The sequence below is a fragment of the Rana temporaria genome, chromosome 7, assembly GCF_905171775.1.
Source record: "Rana temporaria chromosome 7, aRanTem1.1, whole genome shotgun sequence".
In the NCBI taxonomy this organism is placed as follows: Eukaryota; Metazoa; Chordata; class Amphibia; order Anura; family Ranidae; genus Rana; species Rana temporaria.
In genome coordinates, this window is record NC_053495.1 from 209,615,044 (window position 1) to 209,640,819 (window position 25,776).

Consider the following 25,776-nt stretch of genomic DNA (forward strand, 5'->3'; position numbering starts at 1 on the left):
CTCCCCCTCCTCATCATCCTCCTCCCCCTCCTCATAATCCTCATCATCATCCTCATCCTCCTCCCCTCCTCATAATTCTCATCTTCCTCCTCCTCCCCTCCTCATCATCCTCATCATCCTCATCATCGTCCTTCTCCCCCTCCTCATCATCCTAATCCTCCTCCCCTCCTCATAATCCTCATCATCGTCCTCCTCCCCTCCTCATAATCCTCATCCTCGTCCTCCTCCCCTCCTCATAATCCTCATCATCATCCTCCTCCCCCTCCTCATAATCCTCATCATCATCCTCCTCCCTCTTCTCATCATCATCATCATCATCCTCCTCCCCTCCTCATAATCCTCATCATCGTCCTCCTCCCCTCCTCATAATCCGCATCATCGCCCTCCTCCCCCTCCTCATAATCCTCATCACCATCATCATCCTCCTCATCCTCCTCCCCTTCATAATCCTCATCATCATCCTCCTCCCCCTCCTCATAATCCTCATCATCATCCTCCTCCCCCTCCTCATAATCCGCATCATCGTCCTCCTCCCCCTCCTCATAATCCTCATCATCATCCTCCTCCCCTCCTCATAATCCTCATCATCATCCTCCTCCCCTCCTCATAATCCTCATCATCATCCTCCTCCCCCTCCTCATAATCCTCATCATCATCCTCCTCCCCTCCTCATAATCCTCATCATCATCCTCCTCCACCTCCTCATAATCCTCATCATCATCCTCCTCCCCCTCCTCATAATCCTCATCATCATCCTCCTCCCCCTCCTCATAATCCTCATCATCATCCCCCTCCCCCTCCTCATAATCCTCATCATCATCCCCCTCCCCCTCCTCATAATCCTCATCATCATCCTCCTCCCCCTCCTCATAATCCTCATCATCATCCTCCTCCCCCTCCTCATAATCCTCATCATCATCCACCTCATCCTCCTCATAATCCTCATCATCATCCACCTCATCCTCCTCATAATCCTCATCATCATCCTCCTCCCCTCCTCATAATCCTCATCATCATCCACCTCATCCTCCTCATAATCCTCATCATCGTCCTCCTCATAATCCTCATCCTCATCCTCCTCCCCTTCCTCATAATTCTCATCATCATCCTCCTCCCTCTCCTCATAATCCTCATCATCATCCTCCTCATAATCCTCATAATCATCCTCCTCCTCCTCCTCATAATCCTCATCATCATCCTCCTCCCTCTCCTCATAATCCTCATCATCATCCTCCCCCTCCTCATCATCCTCATCCTCCTCCCCTCCTCATAATCCTCACCATCATCCTCCTTCCCTTCCTCATAAACCTCACCATCCTCCCCCTCCTCCTCCTCATCATCCTCCTCCCCCTCCTCATAATCCTCACCATCCCCCCACATCCTCATTATCATCCTCACCTTCATCATCCTCCTCCCCCTCCTCATAATCCTCATCATCATCCTCCCCCTCCTCATCATCATCATCCTCCTCCCCTCCTCATAATCCTCATCATCATCCTCCTCCCCGTCCTCATCATCCTCATCCTCCTCCCCTCCTCATAATCCTCACCATCATCCTCCTTCCCTTCCTCATAAACCTCACCATCCTCCCCCTCCTCCTCCTCATCATCCTCCTCCCCCTCCTCATAATCCTCACCATCATCCTCCTCATCCTCCTCATATTTCTCATCATCATCCTCCTCCCCTTCCTCATAATTCTCATCATCATCCTCCTCATCCTCCTCATAATTCTCATCATCATCCTCCTCCCCTTCCTCATAATTCTCATCATCCTCCTCCCCCTCCTCATAATCCTCATCATCATCATCCTCCCCTCCTCATAATCCTCATCATCATCCTCCTCCCCCTCCTCATAATCCTCATCATCATCCTCCCCCCTCCTCATAATCATCCTCATCATCCTCCTCATCCTCCTCCCCTTCATAATCATCCTCCCCTCCTCATAATCCTCATCATCATCCTCCTCCCCCTCCTCATAATCCTCATCATCATCCTCCTCCCCCTCCTCATAATCCTCATCATCATCCTCCTCCTCCTCATAATCCTCATCATCATCCTCCCCCCTCCTCATAATCATCCTCATCATCCTCCTCATCCTCCTCCCCTTCATAATCCTCCTCCCCCTCCTCATAATCCTCATCATCATCCTCCTCCCCCTCCTCATAATCCTCATCATCATCCTCCTCCCCTCCTCATAATCCTCATCATCATCCTCCTCCCCTCCTCATTATCCTTGCCCTTCTCATAATCATCATCATCCTCATTATTATCATCATCCTTCTCCTCATCACCATCCTCCTCTCTATCATCCTCACCCATGAGAAAATCCAGGTGATCGTCCGATCTGATCTCATACATGAAGAGATGGAGGACAACAAATCTCCTCCGACCCCCCCCCCCCCATACGATCATCTCCGATGTGTGGAGGAGGATTGTGAAGATAATAATTGTACGAGACGGTCCTCCGGAGGTCATCATTCGGAGATACAGAGAGAGACGACCAGATACATACTAGCTAAATATCTCAGTGTGTGGACGATAATAATTGTATGGGGGTAATGATTGTATGGGGGTAATAATTGTATGGGGGTAATAATTGTATGGGGGTAATAATTGTATGGGGATAATGATTGTATGGGGGTAATAATTGTATGGGGGCAATGATTGTATGGGGGTAATAATTGTATGGGGGTAATGATGGGGATAATGATTGTATGGGGGTAATAATTGTATGGGGATAATGATTGTATGGGGGTAATAATTGTATGGGGATAATGATTGTATGGGGGTAATAATTGTATGGGGGGTAATGATTGTATGGGGATAATGATTGTATGGGGGTAATAATAATTGTATGGGGGTAATGATATGGGGATAATGATTGTATGGGGGTAATAATTGTATGGGGGTAATAATTGTATGGGGATAATGATTGTATGGAGATAATAATTGTATGGGGTAATGATTGTATGGGGGTAATAATTGTATGGGGTAATGATTGTATGGGGATAATAATTGTATGGGGGTAATGATTGTATGGGGATAATGATTGTATGGGGGTAATAATTGTATGGGGGATAATGATTGTATGGGGGTAATAATTGTATGGGGATAATAATTGTATGGGGTAATGATTGTATGGGGGTAATAATTGTATGGGGATAATAATTGTATGGGGGTAATAATTGTATGGGGGATAATGATTGTATGGGGGTAATGATTGTATGGGGGTAATAATTGTATGGGGATAATAATTGTATGGGGATAATAATTGTATGGGGGATAATGATTGTATGGGGGATAATGATTGTATGGGGATAATAATTGTATGGGGGTAATAATTGTATGGGGATAATGATTGTATGGGGTAATGATTGTATGGGGGTAATGATTGTATGGGGGTAATAATTGTATGGGGATAATGATTGTATGGGGGTTATAATTGTATGGGGGTAATAATTGTATGGGGATAATGATTGTATGGAGATAATGATTGTATGGGGATAATAATTGTATGGGGGCAATGATTGTATGGGGGTAATGATTGTATGGGGATAATGATTGTATGGGGGTAATGATTGTATGGGGGTTATAATTGTATGAGGATAATGATTGTATGGGGGTAATAATGTATGGGGGTAATAATTGTATGGGGGTAATAATTGTATGGGAATAATAATTGTATGGGGGTAATAATTGTATGGGGGGTAATAATTGTATGGGGTAATAATTGTATGGGGGTAATAATTGTATGAGGATAATAATTGTATGGGGATAATAATTGTATGGGGGTAATAATTGTATGGGGGTAATAATTGTATGGGGGTAATAATGATTGTATGGGGGGTAATAATTGTATGGGATAATAATTGTATGGGGGTAATAATTGTATGGAGATAATGATTGTATGGGGGGGTAATGATTGTATGGGGATAATAGTATGGGGGTAATGATTGTATGGGGATAATAATAATTGTATGGGGGCAATGATTGTATGGGGGGATAATGGGGATGTCTGGAGATAATGATTGGAGATAATTGTGGAGATATTTGTGCAGCGGGTGAAGTGAGTCTCCCTTCCTCTGTCGGGCCTCCTCCGTCCTCTGAACAGGTCCGATGTGATTGACAGATGGGAGGACCAATCAGGGGGCGAAGCCTGACTTAAAAAGTCTTCTGGAGTCCAACCCCCATCTACATGTCTGAGGACCGACCGACCGGAGGAGACACAGGAGCCTGAACCCCAGGAGCTGACACTCAGGTACGACTCCGCTATACATCCCCATCACCCTCCTCACTATCACCCTCATCCTCCTCACTATCACCCTCATCCTCCTCACTATCACCCTCATCCTCCTCACTATCACCCTCATCCTCCTCACTATCACCCTCATCCTCCTCTTCATTCTCTTCATTGTCGGGAGATTTCTTCTCTCCGGTGAATTCTTTTTTTGTTGAGTTGAGGAAGAAAATTCATCAACAAAAACCCGACAATAAAAGATCACATCGCACGATTATATCATTCTAATAATCGATCTATAAGATCCCCGATCGGCAGATTTCCGAACTTTTCGCATAAATGGAAAATGAAAAGTTTCTCCTCGGAGGAAAAAACATCGTCCCGAAATAGAAATCGAGAAATATCGGCGATAAAATGCGATAAATTCGGAGGAGAAATTCCGACTATAAAAGAGGAGAGAAATCATATCAATCGGGAATACTAATATCGGGTGTAATTATTAGGATGAGATAATGTCGGGTGTAATTATTAGGATGAGATAATGTCGGGTGTAATTACTGTTACTGTGTATTGCTGTATAAGATTATATTATCGATCTTCTCATTTATTAGGAGATAATATCGGTGGTATAATTAATAGTAGATGATAATATCGGTGTCATTATTGTTATCGGATGATATGATATGTAATATTTATTAGGAGATAATATCGGAGATAAAAGTTATCGGTTATATCTGTGCCGGGTTATTTCTTTGCCGATGTTCCTATCCGATCTCCCATCGGGGGAGATCGTCTTCTTGTCGGATATTATAAAATCTTGATGGAAGATTTGGATACACACTATACAACTTTTGTTGATTGATTTCCTTTATATTTACCAAAACCGTGTCCTGTGTAGAGTCGGACCGATTGCCCAGCAAATTAAAAACTGTTAAAGCCCCACACACACTATTAGATTTTCTGCAGATTTTTGTCTTCAGATTTACCAAAACCCTCTAATAGGAGGTCAAACCTTCAATGTGTATGCAATCAGGCCGGGCCCCGGCACTGCATCGTTTTGTTAGATCTGAAGACAAAAATCTGAAGGAAATCTAAGGCCTCGTACACACGACCAGTTTCCTCGGCAGAATTCAGCTTCCGACCGAGTTTCTGGCTGAATTCTGCCGAGGAAACTGGCCGTGTGTACACTTTCGGCCGAGGAAGCCGACGAGGAGCTCGACGAGGAAATAGAGAACATGTTCTCTATTTCCTCGTTGTTCTATGGGAGCTCTCGTCCCGCCGAGCTCCTCGGCGGCTTCAGTGCTGAACTGGCCGAGGAACTCGATGTGTTTGGCACGTCGAGTTCCTCGGCCGTGTGTACGAGGCTTCATCGTGTGTATTGGGCTTAAAGGTTTGACCTCATTTTTGTATGTGTTTTTTTTTTTTTGTTAAATCTAATGGGAAAAAAAATCGAAAGAAAATTGTATAGTGTGTATCCGATCGACAAAATCTTCTCCTTGTTATTTTTATTTCCTCTCTGATTATTATTCTGATGATGATGATTGGTTGTGTGTGCGGATCTTGTCGTGTGATCGCTGAGAATTGGACTTTTCTATATATTACTAATTTTATTTTTTTATAACAAAAAATAATAATAATTATAAGAAGAAGAATTTGTATTGTTGTAATGAGGAGGAGAATATGATGAATCTTTTCATGTGTTCCGTGATAATTGGACATTATTTTTATTACTATTGTTATTAATATTTTTTTATTATTCTAATCTTATTGAATTTTTCGTACAAAAATGTAATTGTTATTATTCTTCTTAGTATTTTTTTTAATCTAGATTTATTGAAAATTTTCATGAATTAAAAAAATGTAATTGTTATTATTCTTATAAATTTTATTACTATTTATATTGTTCTTAATATTTTTTTATCTAGATTTATTGAAAATGTTCATTAAAAAAAAATGTAATTGTTATTATTCTTTAAGAAGAATAATAACAATTACATTTTTTTAATGGAAAAATCTCAATAATTCTAGATAAAAATATTAAGAACAATAGAAATAGTAATAAAAATAATAAGAAGAAGAATAACAATTACATTTTTGTATGAAAAATTCAATAAGATTAGATTAATCAAAACATATTAATAACAATAGAAATAGTAATACAATTTATAAGAAGAATAATAACAATTACATTTTTTAATGAAAAATTTCAATAATTCTAGATAAAAAAATATTTAGAACAATAACATTTATAAGAAGAATATTAACAATTACTTTTTTTAAAGAAAAATTTCAATAAATCTAGATACAATTTTTTTTTTAAGAACAATAGAAATAGTAATAAAAATAATAAGAAGAAGAATAATAACAATTACATTTTTTGTATGAAAAATTCAATAAAATTAGATTAATAAAAAACTATTAATAACAATAGAAATAGTAATACAATTTATAAGAAGAATAATAACAATTACATTTTTTTGTATGAAAAATTTCAATAATTCTAGATACAAAAAATATTAAGAACAATAGAAATAGTAATAACATTTTTAAGAAGAATAATAACAATTAAAATATTTTTATGAAAAATTTCAATAAATCTACATAAAAAAATATTAAGAACAATAGAAATAGTAATAAAAATAATAAGAAGAATAATAACAATTACATTTTTTTAATGAAACCTTTCAATAAATCTAGATAATTTTTTTTTAATAACAATAGAAATAGTAATAAAAATAATAATAATAAGAAGAAGAACAATTACATTTTTGTACGAAAAATTAAATAAGATTAGATTAATCAAAAAATATTAATAACAATAGAAATAGTAATAAAAATAATGTCCAATTATCACCTTATTATTATTACTATTTCTATTTTTATGAATCTTTTTTGATTAATCTAAATCTATTGAAATTTTTTCATACAAAAAATGTAATTGTTATTAATCTCATTATTCTTATTATTAGAAAAAAAAAGAAATAATAGTAATATAAGAATACCAGATTATAATCAATAACACGAAAAGGAATCACACACACTCAATCATCATCATCATCATTACTATAAGAATAATACAAATTATTTATTATTATTGTTGTTTAAAATAAAATAATAGAAAAGCCCAATTATCACCAATTAAAAAGAACAGCCGACAGCCAATCCTCGTCATCTTATACAATAAGAAAAATGCAAATAATACAAATTATTATTATTAGTAGTAGTAGTATTAACAAAAGTAATACTATTACTAATAATCCTAATAATAATTATTTGTAGTATTCTTATTGTAGTGAAGATGATGAATGTTTTGTTCTTTTTAATTGGTGATAATTGGGCTTTTCTATTTTATTTTAAATAATATTAATAAATAATTTGTATTATTCCTATAGTAATGATGACGATGATTGGATGTGTTTGCTTCTTTTTATGTGATTGATTATAATCTGACACTTCTATATAATTATTAATTGTTTCTAATAATAATAATATTACCATTAGAAATAGTAGTAATAATAATAATAATAATAATAATAAATAATAAATCCTGAATAATAATAATAATAGAAATAATAATAATAAATAATAAATCCTGAATAATAATAATAATAATAGAAATAATAATAATAAATAATAAATCCTGAATAATAATAATAACAACAACAAAAGTAGTAGTAATAATAAGTTTAAAACAATAATAATAATTCGTATCATTTACGCGATTCTGATTGTAATGATGAGGACGATGGCGATTGGCTCTCTGAGGTTCTTGTCAGGTGATCGTTGATGATTAAACTTTTCAATATTTATTATTTTCTTTCTATAAATTTTAATTTGATGTGATGAGAGATTGCGGAGTCAGCATTCGATATCGGGACAATTTTTTGGTTTCGGTCTGACGAAGTTTTCTCGAATTCCTTCCCCATTTCATTCTTGGAACGGTCGAGTTCTGACAAATTTCAGACAAACTGATTTTCTGCGTTCGCCGTTCCTCCGGTGATTGATGGCGAAGTTGCCGTAAAGTCGCCACGCCGTCTTTGTAAAGTGACCGTCTGCCAAAAAATATTTTTCATTTTTCTTTTTTTTTTTTGAGTGTCTTTGTGATTTTTAACAATCATTTTTCATTCGTTCTTCTATTCAAATATTTATCAGATTGAAGGAAAAAAATTGTCCTGTCTGTGGGAGATTTCACACGAATTCTTTGCGGCAGTCAGGGGGCGATCGGCTGCGGCGGAGTAGATGATACCTATTAGGTCACCTTCACAATTATATTGTTCCGTTTGTTGGAATTTTCTTGAGATCTCATCATCTGTATGTGTGTGTGGCCACCCTATATATACAGTATATATACACAGGGGACAGCCATATATACAGGGGACAGCCATATATACAGGGTGCAGCCATATATACAGTATATATATATACAGGGGACAGCCATATATACAGGGGACAGCCATATATACAGGGGACAGCCATATATACAGTATATATATATACAGGGGACAGCCATATATACAGGGGACAGCCATATATACAGGGGACAGCCATATATACAGCATATATACAGGGGACAGCCATATATACAGCATATATACAGGGGACAGCCATATATACAGTATATATATATATATATACAGGGGACAGCCATATATACAGGGGACAGCCATATATACAGGGGACAGCCATATATACAGGGGGCAGCCATATATACAGTATATATACAGGGGACAGCCATATATACAGGGGACAGCCATATATACAGTATATATACACAGAGGGCAGCCAAATATACAGGGGGCAGCCATATATACAGGGGACAGCCATATATACAGGGGACAGCCATATATACAGGGGGCAGCCATATATACAGTATATATACAGGGGGCAGCCATATATACAGGGGACAGCCATATATACAGTATATATACAGTGGGCAGCCATATACAGTACTTACAGGGGACAGCCATATATACAGTATATACAGGGGACAGCCATATATACAGTATATACAGGGGACAGTCATATATACAGTATATACAGGGGATAGTCATATATACAGTATATACAAGGGACAGTCATATATACAGTATATACAGGGGACAGTCATATATACAGTATATACAGGGGACAGTCATATACAGTATATACAGGGGACAGCCATATATACAGTATATACAGGGGACAGCCATATATACAGTATATACAGGGGACAGCCATATATACAGTATATACAGGGGACAGTCATATATACAGTATATACAAGGGACAGTCATATATACAGTATATACAAGGGACAGTCATATATACAGTATATACAAGGGACAGTCATATATACAGTATATACAAGGGACAGTCATATATACAGTATATACAAGGGACAGTCATATATACAGTATATACAGGGGACAGCCATATATACAGTATATACAGGGGACAGCCATATATACAGTATATACAGGGGACAGCCATATATACAGTATATACAGGGGACAGCCATATATACAGTATATACAGGGGACAGCCATATATACAGTATATAAAGGGGCAGCCATATATAGAATGAACATACACGGGAAAGCCATATATAGAGTAAATATACAACGGACAACCGTATACATGTATACAGGGTGGCCCATCTGATGGTGGATGGCGATGTGACACACGCGGGGGGGGGGGGGGGCTTTTTGCTCGCCTGAACACGTAGAAGATGTAATGCTGAATCTGTACAATTTCTGAGGCCCCGTACACACGTCCGAGGAACTCGACGGGCAAAACACATCGTTTTGCTCATCTAGTTCCTTGTGAAGCCGCCGAGGATCTCGGCGAGCCGAAATTTCCCATTGAACAACGAGGAAATAGAGAACATGCTCTCTATTTCCTCGCCGAGATCCTCGTCGGCTTCCTCGGCCCAAAAGTGTACACACGGCCGGGTTTCTCGGCAGAATACAGCTCCGACCAAGTTTCTGGCTGAATTCTGCCGAGAATTGTGTGTACGGGGCCTGAGAGGTCTACTGGCCATGAACAGTCCAATCCCACCCAACCCAACGACCAAATCTGATGTCCCAGTCAGATGACCCAACCCAACAACCAATCCAATGACCCAATCCGACAACCTTGATGAGATAATAAGGTGAGGTGATCCGGACTTCTCTCGGAGGGTCGGTCAAAGACGTGATCTCATAGGATGAGATTGGTGGGAATCGACATTTCTCCGATCGGTTTGAGGGGCCTCAGGCTATGGCAACACTCCGCACCTTGAGGGTCATCATGTGACCCGTCTCAATTTGTGACTAATCTTTATCCCAATCACACAGCTAACAAGTCAATCCCCCAAGAGATAGTTAGTGCTTCTCTACCATCACACAACTAACTCGATCCCAGTCAATCTTCCCATTACACAGATAATTGACCAATATCAATAGGCATCCCCTCCCCCCCCCCCCATTACACTCCTAACTGGAATAACCTGCTGACAATGGCGGACTGGTGGCTTTTGGGGGAATTTTAAAAAGGGATGGATTGTGTAGATAAATGGGAGGAGGGAGGGAGGGAGGGAGGGAGGGATGGATTGATGGAGGCATGGATGGATGTTGGGTATGTTTGTTGAAAGGGATGGGTGTGGATAGATGGAAGAGATGGATGGATTGGTAGAGGGATGGATGAATAGGCTTAGGCATGGATGGGTGAATGGATAGAGAGAGGGGATATATGGATAGGTTGGGCATTGGTGGACGAATGGACAAATCAAGAGATTGATGGGGGGAAATATAGATAAAGGGTGAGTGGACAGATTTAAGGGGATGAATAGATGGATGGGGGTGTATGGATAGATGGAGGAATGACTTATGGGATGGATGAGGGATTGTTGGGTGGATGAATGGATAGGCAATGTATAAATGGAAGGGTGAATGGATGGGGGATGGATAGATGGTGGAATGTATGGAGGGGTGGATGGGGAATTGATGAGGGACAGGGGAATGGATGAAGGAATAGGGATCAGGGAATAGATACAGTAGATGGAGGGATTCATGAAGAATAGGGGAACGCATAAAGGAATAGATGTTATCCTGGTGAATGTAAGGTTGGCCTCCATGTCTGATGTGGGTAGTCTGAATGATTGGATATTCTATTTTTGCAGGCCCTGGACAGGGATTAGGATTGCTTGGGTCTGTTGGTCGGTTGGGTTCATTGGTTGGGCCCGTTGGTTGATTAGGTCCCTTGGTCAGATGGGTTTGGTCCGTTGGTTGATTGGGTTGGATGTGTTCGTTGGTTGTTTGGGTCCATTGGTTGGTTGGGTTGGGTCCGTTGATTGGTTGGGTTGGATCTGTTGAGTTGGGTCTGTTGGTTGGGTTGGATATGTTGGTTGGTTGGGTTGGATCCATTGGTTGGTTGGTTGGTTGGGTGCATTGGTCAGTTGGGTTGGGTCAGTTGGTTGGTTGGAGTTGGTTGGTTGTTGTGTTGGATCGATTGGTTGATTTGATCTCATCTCGAGGATGGACGGGCAGATGATTTATTTTGTGTTTGGTAAAATTTGGAATTGTGGTGTCTCCAGGTGAAGGACTGTTCGGCTTTAGTCAAAGCCTGTTGGTGATGTGATATCGGCACAATGATCGCCGAGCGGATCTACTGTTTGTAAAATTTAAGGCGGAATGGTCGCCTTTCAAAAAATGTCTCCAATTTGTTAAAGCCGAGTTTGGAGGGTCACTTCAAAGTGACAACTCTGTTTAATTTTATGATTGTTTTTTGTAAAGTGACAACATATTTGGATCTGTGTACCCCCCTTGGCTATGTCACAGCTACACACAGTGCCTGTGGAAATGACCCCAGGGCCGCCCACTGTTATTCTGGGCCCTTCTTGGCCTATCACAATTACCCCAGGGCCTGCCATAGTTACCCCCTTGGCTTTTCACAATTACCCCTGGACCTGTTGCAAAACCCCCTTGGGCCACAGTTTTTCAGTTCTTGCAGGTGGGACCTTGGCGGTTCCTGCAGGTGGGACCTTGGCGGTTCTTGTAGGTGGGACCTTGGCGGTTCTTGCAGGTGGGACCGTGGCGGTTCTTGCAGGTGGGACCGTGGCGGTTCCTGCAGGTGGGACCGTGGCGGTTCTTGCAGGTGGGACCGTGGCGTTTCTTGCAGGTGGGACCGTGGCGTTTCTTGCAGGTGGGACCTTGGCGGTTCCTGCAGGTGGGACCTTGGCGGTTCCTGCAGGTGGGACCTTGGCGGTTCTCGCAGGTGGGACCTTTTGGGCATCCTCCAACATTCACTAAACAACAGATGAAGGATCCCCTGTGTGTGAGTGGGGGGGCAGTTTCGGGGTCAGAACAGAGCGGCATTGGTGTGTTTGGCGTGAGGGGGGGTCGTAGAATTTCTAACATCTGTTTGCTTTCACTCGATTAATTATTTTTGATTTTTTTATTTACTTTCATCTGACAATCTGAGAATTTACAGATAATTGAAATATCAGATAGAAGGAGACCGATCGCTCCCAGAATCGGCGTACGCTCGCTCCGACACAGCGCAGGAAATGTCGCCGTTTTAATCATCTGTGTATGTTTTTCTTTTTTTTTTCCTGCTTCATATCATCTCCCCGGAGCTCCGGGAAAACCGAGAGCGGCCACTTGATATTATGCGCGTAATTGATTCGCTCTTCAGCGCTATTTGCAAACATGTATTAGAGACTTAAAGAGCTTTTAATTCTGGCGAGGGGGGGGGAGGGGGGCGATGAAAACGCTGCGAGTTTTTCATTTGTCCCTCCGCCACCGAACATATGAAGTGATTAAAGACTCTCAATAGGCATCAGTCACGCTGCATTAGGCGGGAGAAAGCTAATTATCCCAATTAGGGGTCTGATTTATAATTAATGGAAGGGCCCGGTGATAATTGGATGTTAATGGATCAGAGTTTTTTTTTGTGTGTCTGGCAATCATCTCCCTTCCCAGAGGCCGCAATGAATGACAATGGCAAAGTCTGATTAGGGCAGAGTTTGATCGGCGCCCCGGGGAGGTTTGTACGCCGTGTGATGATCTGGGGGACGCGGAACATCTGATCCCGGGGTGAGGAGGGGGGGGGGGTGCTTCCATTCCAGACAGCTGATTGGTTGGTTAAAACAATTCCACAGAGAAATGTTTTTTTTTTTTTATTTAGTAAATGACCCCCTTCAATACTCCTCTCCCCAACGGATAGGAAAAGGCGAATGGGACAAATTTTTACGAATTCTCTTCTCGCAATTTAACATAAAAATTTCTATCAACGTTTCTAAACTGAAACCAAAAATGAGATCAAATTTACGGATCCCCGTCCAACGCGCTTTTCATAAAGTCTCGTCTTCCTCTCCCGACTTCCAGATATTTATTGCGGAGATTAGTGTCAGGTCTCAGCAACCGTCACATATGGAAGGTTCCCGGGGGGGCGGGGGCAGGTAATGGGGTCAAATCTTTCATTATCTTTGGTAATATTTCACCCTATAAATAAATGATCACCTACCGAACTCATGTTCAGTAATAGGCTTATCTTATTGATAGAGATCAGAGATATCTCCGGGTGTGGGAAATGTCAGGACTCAGGAGAAATCGAAGGGGTCAGTCAGGCAGGTGAACGCCAAAGAGGGGGGCAGTTAAAGAGGGGTAGGTTGCAGGCGTCGAAAAAAGGTAAGGATCAATTGGAGAGGAATCAGTCAAGAAAGTAAAAAAAAAAAGGGGTGATTGGAGTGGGGTTGGTCAGGGAAGCGTCAATCGGAGAGGGTCAGTCGGAGATACGTCAAACAGAGAGGGGTCAGCCTAAGAATTTTTGGTCAGGGAGGTGTCAGTTGGATGAGAGAAGAGAAGGGTCAGGCCTCGTACACACGAACGAGTTTCTCTGCAAAAAAACAGCAAGAAACTTGCTGGGAGATATTTTTTTGCTGAGGAAACCGGTCGTGTGTACATTTTCATCGAGGAAACTGTCGAGAAACTCGACGAGCCAAAAAGAGAGCATGTTCTCTATTTCCTCGACGGGAATGGAGAAACTTGCCTTGTCGAGTTCCTCGACAGCCTAACAAGGAGCCTAACAAGGAACTCGATGTGTTTCGCCCGTCGTGCGTACGAGGCTTCAGTCAGAGAGAGAGGTTGGTCAGGGAGGTGTCAGAATGGGTCAATCAGAGAGGGTCAGTTGGAGAAGGGTTGGTCAGGAAGGTATCAGATGAAGTGGGTCCATCAGAGAGGGCCAGTTGGAGTAGGTTGATCAGACAGGGATAGGTTGGAACGGGGTCAGTTAAGGAAATCTTGGTCAGGGAGGTGTCAATTGAAAAGGCTTAGTCAGAGAAAGATCGGATGCAAAATGGTAAGTTTTTGAAGCACTCTTCAGGAAGGTGTCAATCAGAGAGGGGTCAGAGAAGGGTTGATCAGAGGGGATCGGTTGAAGGAATGTTGGTCAAGGAGGTGTTGGTTGGAGTGGGTCAATCAGAGAGAGGTCGGTAGGAAAGTGATCGGTTGAAGAAACGTTGGTCATAGAGGTGTCAGTCTTAGAAGGGTTGGTCAGAGAAGGGTCGGTTGAAAGAACGTGGTCAGTCTTAGAAGTGTTAGTCAGGGAGGTGTCGGTTGGAGTAGGTCAGTCAGGGAGGGGTCAGCTAAAAAAATGTTGGTCAGGGAGGTGTCGATTGGAGTGGGTCAATCAGAGAGGGGTCAGTAGGAGAGGGGTCGGTTGAAGAAACATTGGTCAGAGAGGTGTCTGTCTTAGAATGGTTGGTCAGGGAGCTGTGTGTTGGAGCGGGTTGATCAGACATGGGTTATCAGAGAGGGGTCAGTCTTAAAAGCATTGGTCGGGGAGGTATCAATCAGAGAGGGGTCAGTAGGAGAGGGGTCGGTTGAAGAAACATTGGTCAGAGAGGTGTCAGTCCTAGAATGGTTGGTCAGGGCGCTGAGTTGGAGCGGGTTGATCAGACATGGGTTATCAGAGAGGGGTCAGTCTTAAAAGCATTGGTCGGGGAGGTATCAATCAGAGAGGGGTCGGTAGGAGAGGGGTCAGTTGAAGAAATGTTGGTCAGAGAGGTGTCAGTCTTAGAAGGGATGGTCAGGGATGTGTCAATCAGAGAAGTGTTGGTCAGAGAGGGGTCGGTTGAAGGAATGTGGTTCAGGGAGGTGTCAGTCGGAGTGGGTCAGTCAGGGAGGGGTCTGTCTTAGAAGTGTTAGTCAGGGAGGTGTTAGTAGGAGTGGGTCAATCACAGAAGGGTCTGTAGGAGAGGGGTTGGTTGAAGAAACATTGGTAAGAGAGGTGTCTGTCTTAAAAGGGTTGGTTAGGGATGTTTCAATCAGAAAAGTGTTGGTCAGAGAGGGGTCGGTTAAAGGAACATGGTTCAGGGAGGTGTCAGTTGGAGTAGGTCAGTCAGGGAGGGGTGAGCTAAAGAAATGTTGGTCAGGGAGGTGTCGGTTGGAGCGGGTCAATCAGACAGGGGTCGGTAGGAGAGGGGTCGGTTGAAGAAACGTGGATCAGGGGGGGTCGGTTGGAGTGGGTCAGTCAGGGTGGGATCGGTAGAAGAGGGGTCGGTTGAAGAAATGTGGGTCAGGAAAGTGGGCAGTTGGAGTGAGTCAGTCAGGTAGGGGTCGGTGAGAGAAGGGTCAGTTGAAGAAACTTGGGTCAGGGCTGGGTGGGGACGGTTGGAGTGGGTCAGTCAGAGAGGGGTCGGTAGGAGAGGGGTCAGTTGAAGAAACCTGGGTCAGGGTGAGGTTGGTTGGAGTGAGTCAGTCAGAGAGGGGTCTGTAGGAGAGGGGTCAGTTGAAGAAACCTGGGTCAGGGTGAGGTTGGTTGGAGTGAGTCAGTCAGAGAGGGATTTGTTGAAGCAACATTGGTCAGAGAGGTGTCAGTCAGAGCGGGTTGATCAGACATGGGTTGGTCAGAGAGGGGTCAGTCTTAGAAGTGGTGGTCAGAGAGGGGCCAGTCTTAGAAGTGGTGGTCAGAGAGGGGTCAGTCTTAGTCATGTTGGTCAGGGAGAAGTCAGTCGGAAAAGGTCAATCAAAGGAGAAGTCAGTCGGGGGAGACAGGGAGGGGCACCCCCGGCCTATACCGGAAAGTTCTGGGACTTTGGCTGTACAATAGGAAATGCGTTGTACCTGATTCCGGGATTAGTGAGAGATGACAACACAATCAGAGCTGTTGGAAAAAAGACACTTTATAAAATTGGAGAGAAATCTCAGTGATTGTCCCTCCAGACTGTAATAACATGAGGAGGGAGTATACAGTATTACATTACGGTGGCTTTGTGTGCTGACATTCTGTGTGTGGTCTGACTTTCCTGCAGGTGGGCCGCGACCGAGGAGAGAACGCTGCGCCCTCTGAACAATTAGGAGTTGTGTTACTGCTGACAGGTCACACACCTTCCACCTACCTCCGCCTGTCTACTGGTCCCATACCTGTGCTGGGAATATAGCCCCCTATATGTGAGAGTATCAGATCAGCAATATATATATGTGCACTGATAACATGTATATATACAGTACTGTATATAACACCAGGAGATAGAAAAGTGATTATAATAATACTGTATATATACTGTAAATTATAGATATATACGGTAGGTGGGAGATTATAATAGCTATATAATAGAGGCCTATAGATAAGTGATTATAATTGATTTCTATCTATTTGGTTTGTGTGTTGGTGCACCTCATTGGAATATGTTACCATCCTAAAGACAGTACGGGGTCACCATCCTATAGGAGTAAGGGGTCATCATCCTCTTGACAGTGTGGGGTCACCATCTTATAAACAGTATGGAGTCATCATCCTATAGAGAGCATGAGGACTTCATCATATAGACTCTATGGGGGTCACTATCCTATAGACCATATGGGGGTCACCATCTTATAGACAGCATGGGGTCACCTTCCTATAGCTAGTATTGGTTCACCATCCTCTGGACAGTATGGGGTCACCATCCTATAGACCATATGGGGTCACCATCCTATAGACAGTATGAAGATATCATCCTCTGCAAAGTAGGAGGTCACTATCCTATAGACAACAGGAGATCTTCATCCTTTACCCAGTATGGGGTCACCATCCTATAGACAGGGTGGTAAATCATCCTCCACCATCCTATAGGCAGTATGGGGTCACCATCCTATAGAAAGTATGAAGTAATCATCCTCTGGACAGTAGGAGGTTACTGTCCTATAGACAACAGGAGATCTTCATACTTTACCCAGTATGGGGTCACCATTCTATAGACAGGACGGTCCTCTGAACCGTCCTCCACCATCTTCTGAATAGTACATAGTGGACACAGGCGTTACCATGGTGGACACAGACAGTGTCATGGTGGACACAGGCGATGTCATGGTGGACACAGGTGATGTCATGGTGGACTTAGGCGGTATCATGGTGGACAAAGGGGATGTCATGGTGGACTTAGGTGATGTCATGGTGGACTTAGGTGATGTCATGGTGGACTTAGGTGATGTCATGGTGTACACAGGTGATGTCATGTTGGACTTAGGCGGTATCATGGTGGACCCAGGTGGTAGTGATATCGGTAAATGAGTTGGCATATTGTCAGTTTCCTGGCCCCGGCGGTTCCATGTTCTGTTATATAAAATATTTTATGATATCAGACCGGCGGAACCCGTTTCTTGGGGCAATTTGCTGGAATAAATCGCTCTTTAATTGATTCTTCACACTGATAAAACAACTTTGAGCGGCTGTGTTTTCTTAGCTGAGAGCGGCGCACATGGCGTATAGGATGTCCTGAGAGAGAGGAGAGAGAAGAAGAGGAGAGGAGAGGACAGTGAGAAGAAAGGAGAGGAGAGAGAGGGAAAATGTCAAAGAGAGAGAAGAGAAGAAGAGATGAGAGAGAAAGGAGAGAAAAACGGAGGAGAGAAAGAAAAAAGAGAAGGAGAGGAGAGAGAGGAGAGGGGAGTGAGAATAGAGGAAGAGAGAGGACAGAAGGTGAGCCACTGTTAGGGGTAGAGAGAGGGAAAAGAGAGAGAGGAGATATGGGAGAGGGAAGAAGAGGAGAAAAGATAGAGGTGAGAAAAGGAGAGAGAGGGGGCGAGGACAGGAGAGGGAAGAAGAGGAGAGGAGATAGAGGAGAGAGAGGGGGTGAGGAGAGAAGAGGGAATAAAGCCCCGTACACGGAACGATCGGAATTTCAGATGGAAAAAGTCACACAGATTTTTTTCCATCGGAAATTCCGACCGTGTGTGGCCCCATCAGAGTTTATTCATCGGAAATTCCCATGAATTCCATCAGAGTTTAGATAGAGAACATTGTGATTTTGGTCGGACAAAGGTCCGATCGTGTGAACGGGGCTTAAGAGGAGAGGAGATGGAGGAGAGGGAAGAAGAGGAAAGGAGATAGAGGGGAGGGAGGGTGAGAAAAAGAGAGAGAGAGAGGGCAAGGAGAGGGAAGAAGAGAGGAGAGCGGGAAGACAGAAGTTAAGACACCATGGGGGGGATTGAGAGAGAGATAGGAAAGATAGAGAGGAGAAGATATAAGACAGGTGAGGGAAAGAGGAGAAAGAGAGGAGATGAGAGGAGACAGGTGGTGAGCCACCATTGGGGATAGAGAGGAGGGAGAGAGAGAGAGGAGAGGAGACAGGTGGTGAGCCACCATTGGGGGGTAGAGAGAAGGAGATGAGAGGAGAGGAGACAGGTGGTGAGCCGCCATTGGAGATGGAGAGGAGACAGGTGGTGAGCCGCCATTGGGGGGTAGAGAGAAGGAGATGAGAGGAGACAGGTGGTGAGCCGCCATTGGGGGGTAGAGAGAAGGAGGGAGAGATGGAGAGGAGAGAGAGATGGAGATGAGAGGAGAGGAGACAGGTGGTGAGCCACCATTGGAGATGGAGAGAGAGGAGATGAGAGGAGACAGGTGGTGAGCCACCATTGGAGATGGAGAGAGAGGAGATGAGAGGAGACAGGTGGTGAGCCACCATTGGGGGGTAGAGAGAAGGAGATGAGAGGAGAGGAGACAGGTGGTGAGCCGCCATTGGAGATGGAGAGGAGACAGGTGGTGAGCCGCCATTGGGGGGTAGAGAGAAGGAGATGAGAGGAGACAGGTGGTGAGCCGCCATTGGGGGGTAGAGAGAAGGAGGGAGAGATGGAGAGGAGAGAGAGATGGAGATGAGAGGAGAGGAGACAGGTGGTGAGCCACCATTGGAGATGGAGAGAGAGGAGATGAGAGGAGACAGGTGGTGAGCCACCATTGGAGATGGAGAGAGAGGAGATGAGAGGAGACAGGTGGTGAGCCACCATTGGGGGGGTTGAGAGATGGAGAGGAGAATAAAGACAACTTGACGAAATGTAAAGAAAGTGATGAGAATCTCATTTCTGTTTTTTTTCCTCTTTGGTGATAATTTTGGTGTTTGGTAAATTCTAACGTTCGTTGTCTTGTGTCCCCGCAGGTCCGCCCACCATGCAGCATTACGGAGTAAACGGATATTCGCTGCACGCAGTCAATTCGCTGAGCGCCATGTACAACCTGCACCAACAAGCCGCGCAGCACGCCCAGCACGCCCCGGATTACCGCCCCTCGGTGCACGCCCTCACCCTGGCCGAGAGACTGGCTGGTAAGAATTATGTGACCTCCAATTTTTAGTGGGAGGGGCAATGGGATTGATTCACTCAGAATAGCGAAGGGTACGTTTTACCGCCAATAAATATCCTGCCGTAATATTTTATCTCTAAAATATCAAAATAAAGCCAAAAGGTGATCTCCTCCTTTCATCAGGGCCAAACTGTCTAATGAAAGCCTTCCAGGTGCAAACATGTAGGTGTAGGCCCCGCCCACTTTGAGGTCTGGCGAACCTTCTGTAGTCAGGAATGATAATTTAGTGATGATTGAATATCTGTGTGGCTCCGCCCACTTCCTGTAATTAAATTGGCCCTATTTTATCTTCCAACGGCTGTACATTTCAAGACATCATCTTGGAAGCTCGCTATGGATCTCAGCATCGCAAACAGCGAAGAAGTCGCACCGCGTTCACGGCTCAGCAGCTGGAGGCGCTGGAGAAGACGTTCCAGAAGACGCACTACCCAGATGTGGTGATGAGGGAACGGCTGGCGATGTGCACTAACCTCCCGGAGGCCAGAGTACAGGTACCTACCTCAAGGTTGGGGTACATGGGAGGCAATGGTGTAGGCACCTACCTGGGGGTTGAGGTCGTAATAGGCTATGGTACCCATACCTATCTCAGAGTTGGGGTCATGGAAAGCCAGCGTACAGGAACCTAAGTCAGGGGTGGGGTAATGGAAAGTCAAGGGTACAGGTACCTACATCAAGGTTGGGGACATCGGAGGCCAGGGTGCGGGCACCTACCTGAGGGTTGAGGTCATAATAGGCTATGGTACCCATACCTATCTCAGAGTTGGGGTCATGGAAAGCCAGTGTACAGGAACCTAACTCAGGGGTGGGGTAATAGGAGTTAAGTGTACAGGTACCTACCTTAGGTTTGGGGTCATGGAAAGCCAGTGCACAGAACTAGGGTCATGGGAGTCACGGCTACAGGTACCTACCTCAGGGTGGGGTCATGTAAGGCCAAAATACATGTATCTTTCTAAGGGGTGGGATCATGGGAGGCTGAAGTACAGGTTACTACCTCAGGGGTGGGGTCATGGGAGGCCAGAGTACAGGTACCTAGCTCAGGGTGGGGTTATGAGAGGCAAGAATAAAAATACCTACCTCAGTGGTAGGGTCATGGGAGGCCAGAGTACAGGTAATTACCACAGGGGTGGGGTTACAGGAGGCCAGAGTACAGGTAACTTCATCAGGAGGGGGGTCATGGAGGGGCCAGAGTACAAGTACCTTCTTCAGGTGTGGGATCATGAGAGGCCAAAGTACAGGTATTTTCCTCAGGGGTGGGGTCACGAGGGACCAGAGTACAATTACCTTCTTCAGGGGAGGGGTCATATAAGGCCAGAGTACAGGTAACTACGTCAGGGGTGGGGTCATGAGGGACCAGAGTACAAGTACCTTCTTCAGGGGAGAGGTTATATGAGGCCAGAGTACAGGTCACTACTTCAGGGATGAGGTCATGGGGGGCCAGAGTACAAGTACCTTCCTCAGGGGTAAGGTCATGGGTTGATGAGAGTCAATACAATGGGGAGTCCTATATTTCTCCAGCAATCTGAGACCAATAACTGTGATGAACGTTCCTCATTGGTAGCGGTTTACTTCCTGTTGCAGGTCTGGTTTAAGAACCGAAGAGCCAAGTTCCGCAAGAAGCAGCGGAGTCTCCAGAAAGAGCAGCTGCAGAAACATAAAGACTCCGAGGTCAGCAACACTGACAGCAAGGCAGACCCCGCCCCCGCAGAGCCGACAACTCCCAGCCAAGACTCCACCAAACCACATACTTCTCTGAGTGAGGCCGGCGTGGATCTAAACCTAACCTTGTCAGAGCAATCAGCCAGCGAATCCGCAGCTGAAGACCAAACCGATAAGGAGGAGGAGACCAAAAGTCCGCAAGATGACACAAAGACGGAGAAACCTCTGATCTCCGACTCCAAAACGCCAAACTACAAGAGAGCAAGTCCCAAAACAGGTCAGCCTGAGTTCAATGAGTTCCATCTCTGCATGTGGGACCACGTGGTGCATGGGGAAGCCTGATGGGGCCACTTAATGTATCTAAATGTGGAGGCTTTCATTTCACATCCTCACACGGGGCGCCATATTAGACGTGCAGGTGGAACAGGAAGATACGGGGGCTCAGCTTAATTTTGGACTTCTGGAAGCGCAGGGGACGTACATAGAAATTAATCAGTGTAAAGGAGGATCCTTCCAGATCAGGGACTGTGCCCAGGATGAGAGGAGCATTGTGGGAGGATGATGTCATCATTCTGCAGCAGGAGGGAGGAAATATTTTCCCCAAAGGTGCATATTAGGTACTGGCAGGTCACAGAGTGAGGGACAGCGGGGGCTGAACTGTGTGAGACTGTGATGGATTGTTACACTGGCAGGTCACAGAGTGAGGGAAAGCAGGGGCTGAACTGTGTGAGACTGATGGATTTTTACACTGGCAGGTCACAGAGTGAGGGACAGTGGGGGCTTAACTGCATGAGACTGATGGATTGATAGACCGGCTGGTCACAGAGTGAGGCCTCGTACACACGAACGAGAAACTCGACGGGTGAAACACATCGTTTTGCTCGTCGAGTTCCTTGTTAGGCTGTCGAGGATCTCGGCGAGCCAAATTTTTCCATTCCTGTCGAGGAAAAAGAAGACATGCTCTCTTTTTGGCTCGACGGGATCCTCGACAGTTTCCTCGTCGAAAAATGTACACACGACCGGTTTCCTCGGCAAAAAAAAAAAACCCAGCAGAAACTCGGTCGTGTGTACGAGGCCTGAGGGGCAGAGGGGGATTTAGATGGGTGAGACTGATAGATTTTTACACTGGCAGGTCACAGAGTGAAGGAAAGCGGGGGCTGACCTGTGTGAGACTGATGGATTGTTACACTGGAAGGTCACAGAGTGAGGGATAGTGATGGCTGAACTGTGTGAGACTGTGATAGATTTTTACACTGGCAGGTCACAGAGTGAGGGACAGCATGGGCTGAACTGTGTGAGACTGATGGATTGCTACACTGGCAGGTCACAGAGTGAAGGACAGCGGGGGCTGACCTGTATGAGACTGATGGATTGTTACACTGGCAGGTCACAGAGTGAGGGATAGTGATGGCTGAACTGTGTGAGACTGTGATAGATTTTTACACTGGCAGGTCACAGAGTGAGAGGCAATGGGGGTTAATCTGTGTGCTATATACTATATAGGAAACGGGCCCCTAGTATGTAGTTGGTTTGGCTGTCCTTGGCAATGGCAGGATGTTTGTTGTGTCACCTTCGTCTTGTTTGGAATCTGTGGTCTCTGAATTCCATCTTGTTTGTGTTGCAGAGTCTCCAGTCGGCTCCTCGATGGCGGCCTCCTCCAGCAGCTGCCTCCCTCCAACTCACTCGTACTCCTCGTCTCCTCTCAGCCTCTTCCGCCTACAGGAACAGTTCCGCCAGCACATGGCCGCCACCAATAACTTGGTCCATTACTCTTCCTTCGACATGGCCAGTCCCCCCACCATGCCCTACCTAGGGATGAACGTCGGCATGGCGCCGCTTAGCTCCCTGCACTGCCAGTCCTACTACCAGTCCCTGTCTCATGCCCAGCAGGTCTGGTCCTCCCCCATGCTGCAGACCTCTGGGGCTCTTCCCAACCTCAACAGCAAGACCACCAGTATTGAGAACTTGAGGCTGAGAGCCAAGCAGCACGCCGCCTCACTGGGCCTGGACACCTTACCCAACTGAGTGCGGGTGACCGGCGGGCATTAGCCCCCATGGACTTGCGTGACGCCATTCCACGTGTGGAGCCTGGCCCGAGGAGCCCCCCCCCCCCGGCACCAGAGGAGCCTCCGGACATGTCGTTGGAGACGGTGTCATTCTGTGAATGTATCGATGTGTCGTGTCACCATTGTCCAACCCCACCATGCTACCTACGTGTTTCTTGTGACTGGACACAACCTGTAATCTTATCTATTGTTATTGTGAAAATTTGCACTAAACCTCCGCGCTGCGCCGCGCCATACATCGAATGTTCCTCCACTTAAAGTGACATTCCACCGGCTTGGCAGGTCATCAGCTGAACGTTGTCTTCCGCCATTCGGGGGTGAACTCTGACCCTTTAATCATTCCCCTTATTTTCTGGGAAGTGAAGCGGACATCGGCACTCAGGTGTTCAGGGTTAAACGCTGAAGTACAGCGACTTACGGAGAGCCGGCTTCATACTACATGGAAAGGATATTCCCCGGTGTGCCGGTGAAATAGGACGGAAATGCCCTTGAAATGTGATGCAGCCATGTCGCTGCGCGGAGTGTGATAGCGTTGAGCGTGAATTGGTCCCGGGTGACGGATCCAGAAGTAATGTACAGAGAAATGCCCCGGGGTGGTGCAGAGGTTACGCTGTTTATAATGTCTTCCAAACCCTCAGCTTCCCTCGCCTGATCGCTAAGAAAGAGCTTTATATATATAAATGAGAGGCGAGCGGCCTTCCGCTAAAAACGCCAAACCCCTCAATGAAAACCCCCTCCAACCCAGATAATTGTAGAGTGTCAGCTCCTCCGGCGTAGGGACTCCCCATCCTTCCCAGAAACATCTCATCCTGATATAGAAGCGTTTATACAGCGGTGCATCTTCCCAGCGACCGGACGCCATTCCAACGCCAATTCGCGCTCTTCCACTACACCAGCAGATTAGCGATCTTCTCCCTGTACAGACCATCCCCCCCCCCTCATTGTACGTTTTATTGTATTTATAAATGAATGTGTACAGACGGGCTCCACCCATAAAGACGGATCGCCGCTGTAAATAAAAATGATCAGAAATGATGTCGCAGTCTCTGCGTTTATTTACGACTTTTGGTCAAAATTAAATAAAACCGCTGATGTCAGCTCCGAGGGTCATGAGAAAAAAATTATAGTAAAAATCATTATTATCATCTTTATAAAAAATAAAATAATAGTAATATTATAATGAAAATAAAATATTAATAATATTATTAATATTAAAAATAATAACAATTATTATATAATGTTATAATAAAAATAATATTTTACATCATACATATTATTATTATTATTATTATTATTATTATTATTATTATTATTATTGTCATTATTAAAACTGCTGATGTCAGCTCTGGTGTTCTCATCTCTTTCTGACGGAATTTGGGTGCTAGTCATAGAAAATGAAAAAATTACCAATAAAAATCATCATTATCTTTTATATATATATATATATATATATATATATATATATATATATATATATATATATATATATATATATATATATATAGTCATTATTATTCTTTTTATTAATAATAATATTATTAATATTTAATTTTAATTATAATATATATAAATAAATAAATATATATATATATATATATATATATATATATATATATATATATATATATATATATATATATATATATATATATATATTTATATTTATTTATATATATTATAATGAAAATTATATATTAATAATATTATTATTAATAATAAGAATAATAATGACAATTATTATATAATGTTATAATAAAAATAATAATTTACATTGTACATATTTATTATTATTATTATCATTATTAAAACCGTTGATGTCAGCTCCGGTGTTCTCGTCTCTTTCTGATGGAATTTGGGTGCTATTCATTAAAAGGGGAACATCGGCAACCCTGCTCCTTGCAGCGACCAATCAGGTTCATCTTCTTTTTTTTAATCGGTCACTAAGGGAAGAGCTGCTCGACTATTAATTATTTTTAATTATTAATTATTTTTCAGCTCCAGTACTTTATACATTGCTCTCTTATTGTGGGGGGGGGGGGGTCATAAAACATTTTTTAGAATAAAAAATTATGTGGGGGGGGTCATCATTTTTTTTTTAAATAATAAAAATCATCATTATCATTTTTATAAAAATGTTATAAAAATATTATAATGAAAATAATATATTAATAATATTATTAGTAATAGTAACTATTATTTTACATTTTTTTTACTTATTATTATTATTATTATTATTATTATTAT

The 25,776-nt window shown here is 43.6% G+C and overlaps 1 protein-coding gene across 1 annotated transcript; it reads left to right on the plus strand.

Annotated features, from left to right (window-relative positions):
• The first annotated feature begins 4,199 nt into the window (after window positions 1–4,199).
• On the plus strand, window positions 4,200–24,328 carry DMBX1 (diencephalon/mesencephalon homeobox 1). Its single transcript, XM_040360940.1, has 5 exons — window positions 4,200–4,258; window positions 19,608–19,772; window positions 20,123–20,301; window positions 21,389–21,743; window positions 23,091–24,328. Exons 2-5 carry the CDS (start codon window positions 19,619–19,621, stop codon window positions 23,489–23,491), a joined length of 1,089 nt encoding a protein of 362 aa, XP_040216874.1. The 5' UTR covers window positions 4,200–4,258; window positions 19,608–19,618; the 3' UTR covers window positions 23,492–24,328.
• The last annotated feature ends 1,448 nt before the right edge of the window (window positions 24,329–25,776 follow it).

Bases quoted from the DNA above. Each gene is read 5' to 3' on its own strand.
- DMBX1 (XM_040360940.1), top strand. From the start codon at position 19,619: ATGCAGCATTACGGAGTAAACGGATATTCGCTGCACGCAGTCAATTCG. The intron at 20,302-21,388 runs GTACCTACCTCA...TTCCTGTTGCAG, and splicing joins TCCCGGAGGCCAGAGTACAG to GTCTGGTTTAAGAACCGAAG. The intron at 21,744-23,090 runs GTCAGCCTGAGT...TTTGTGTTGCAG, and splicing joins GAGAGCAAGTCCCAAAACAG to AGTCTCCAGTCGGCTCCTCG.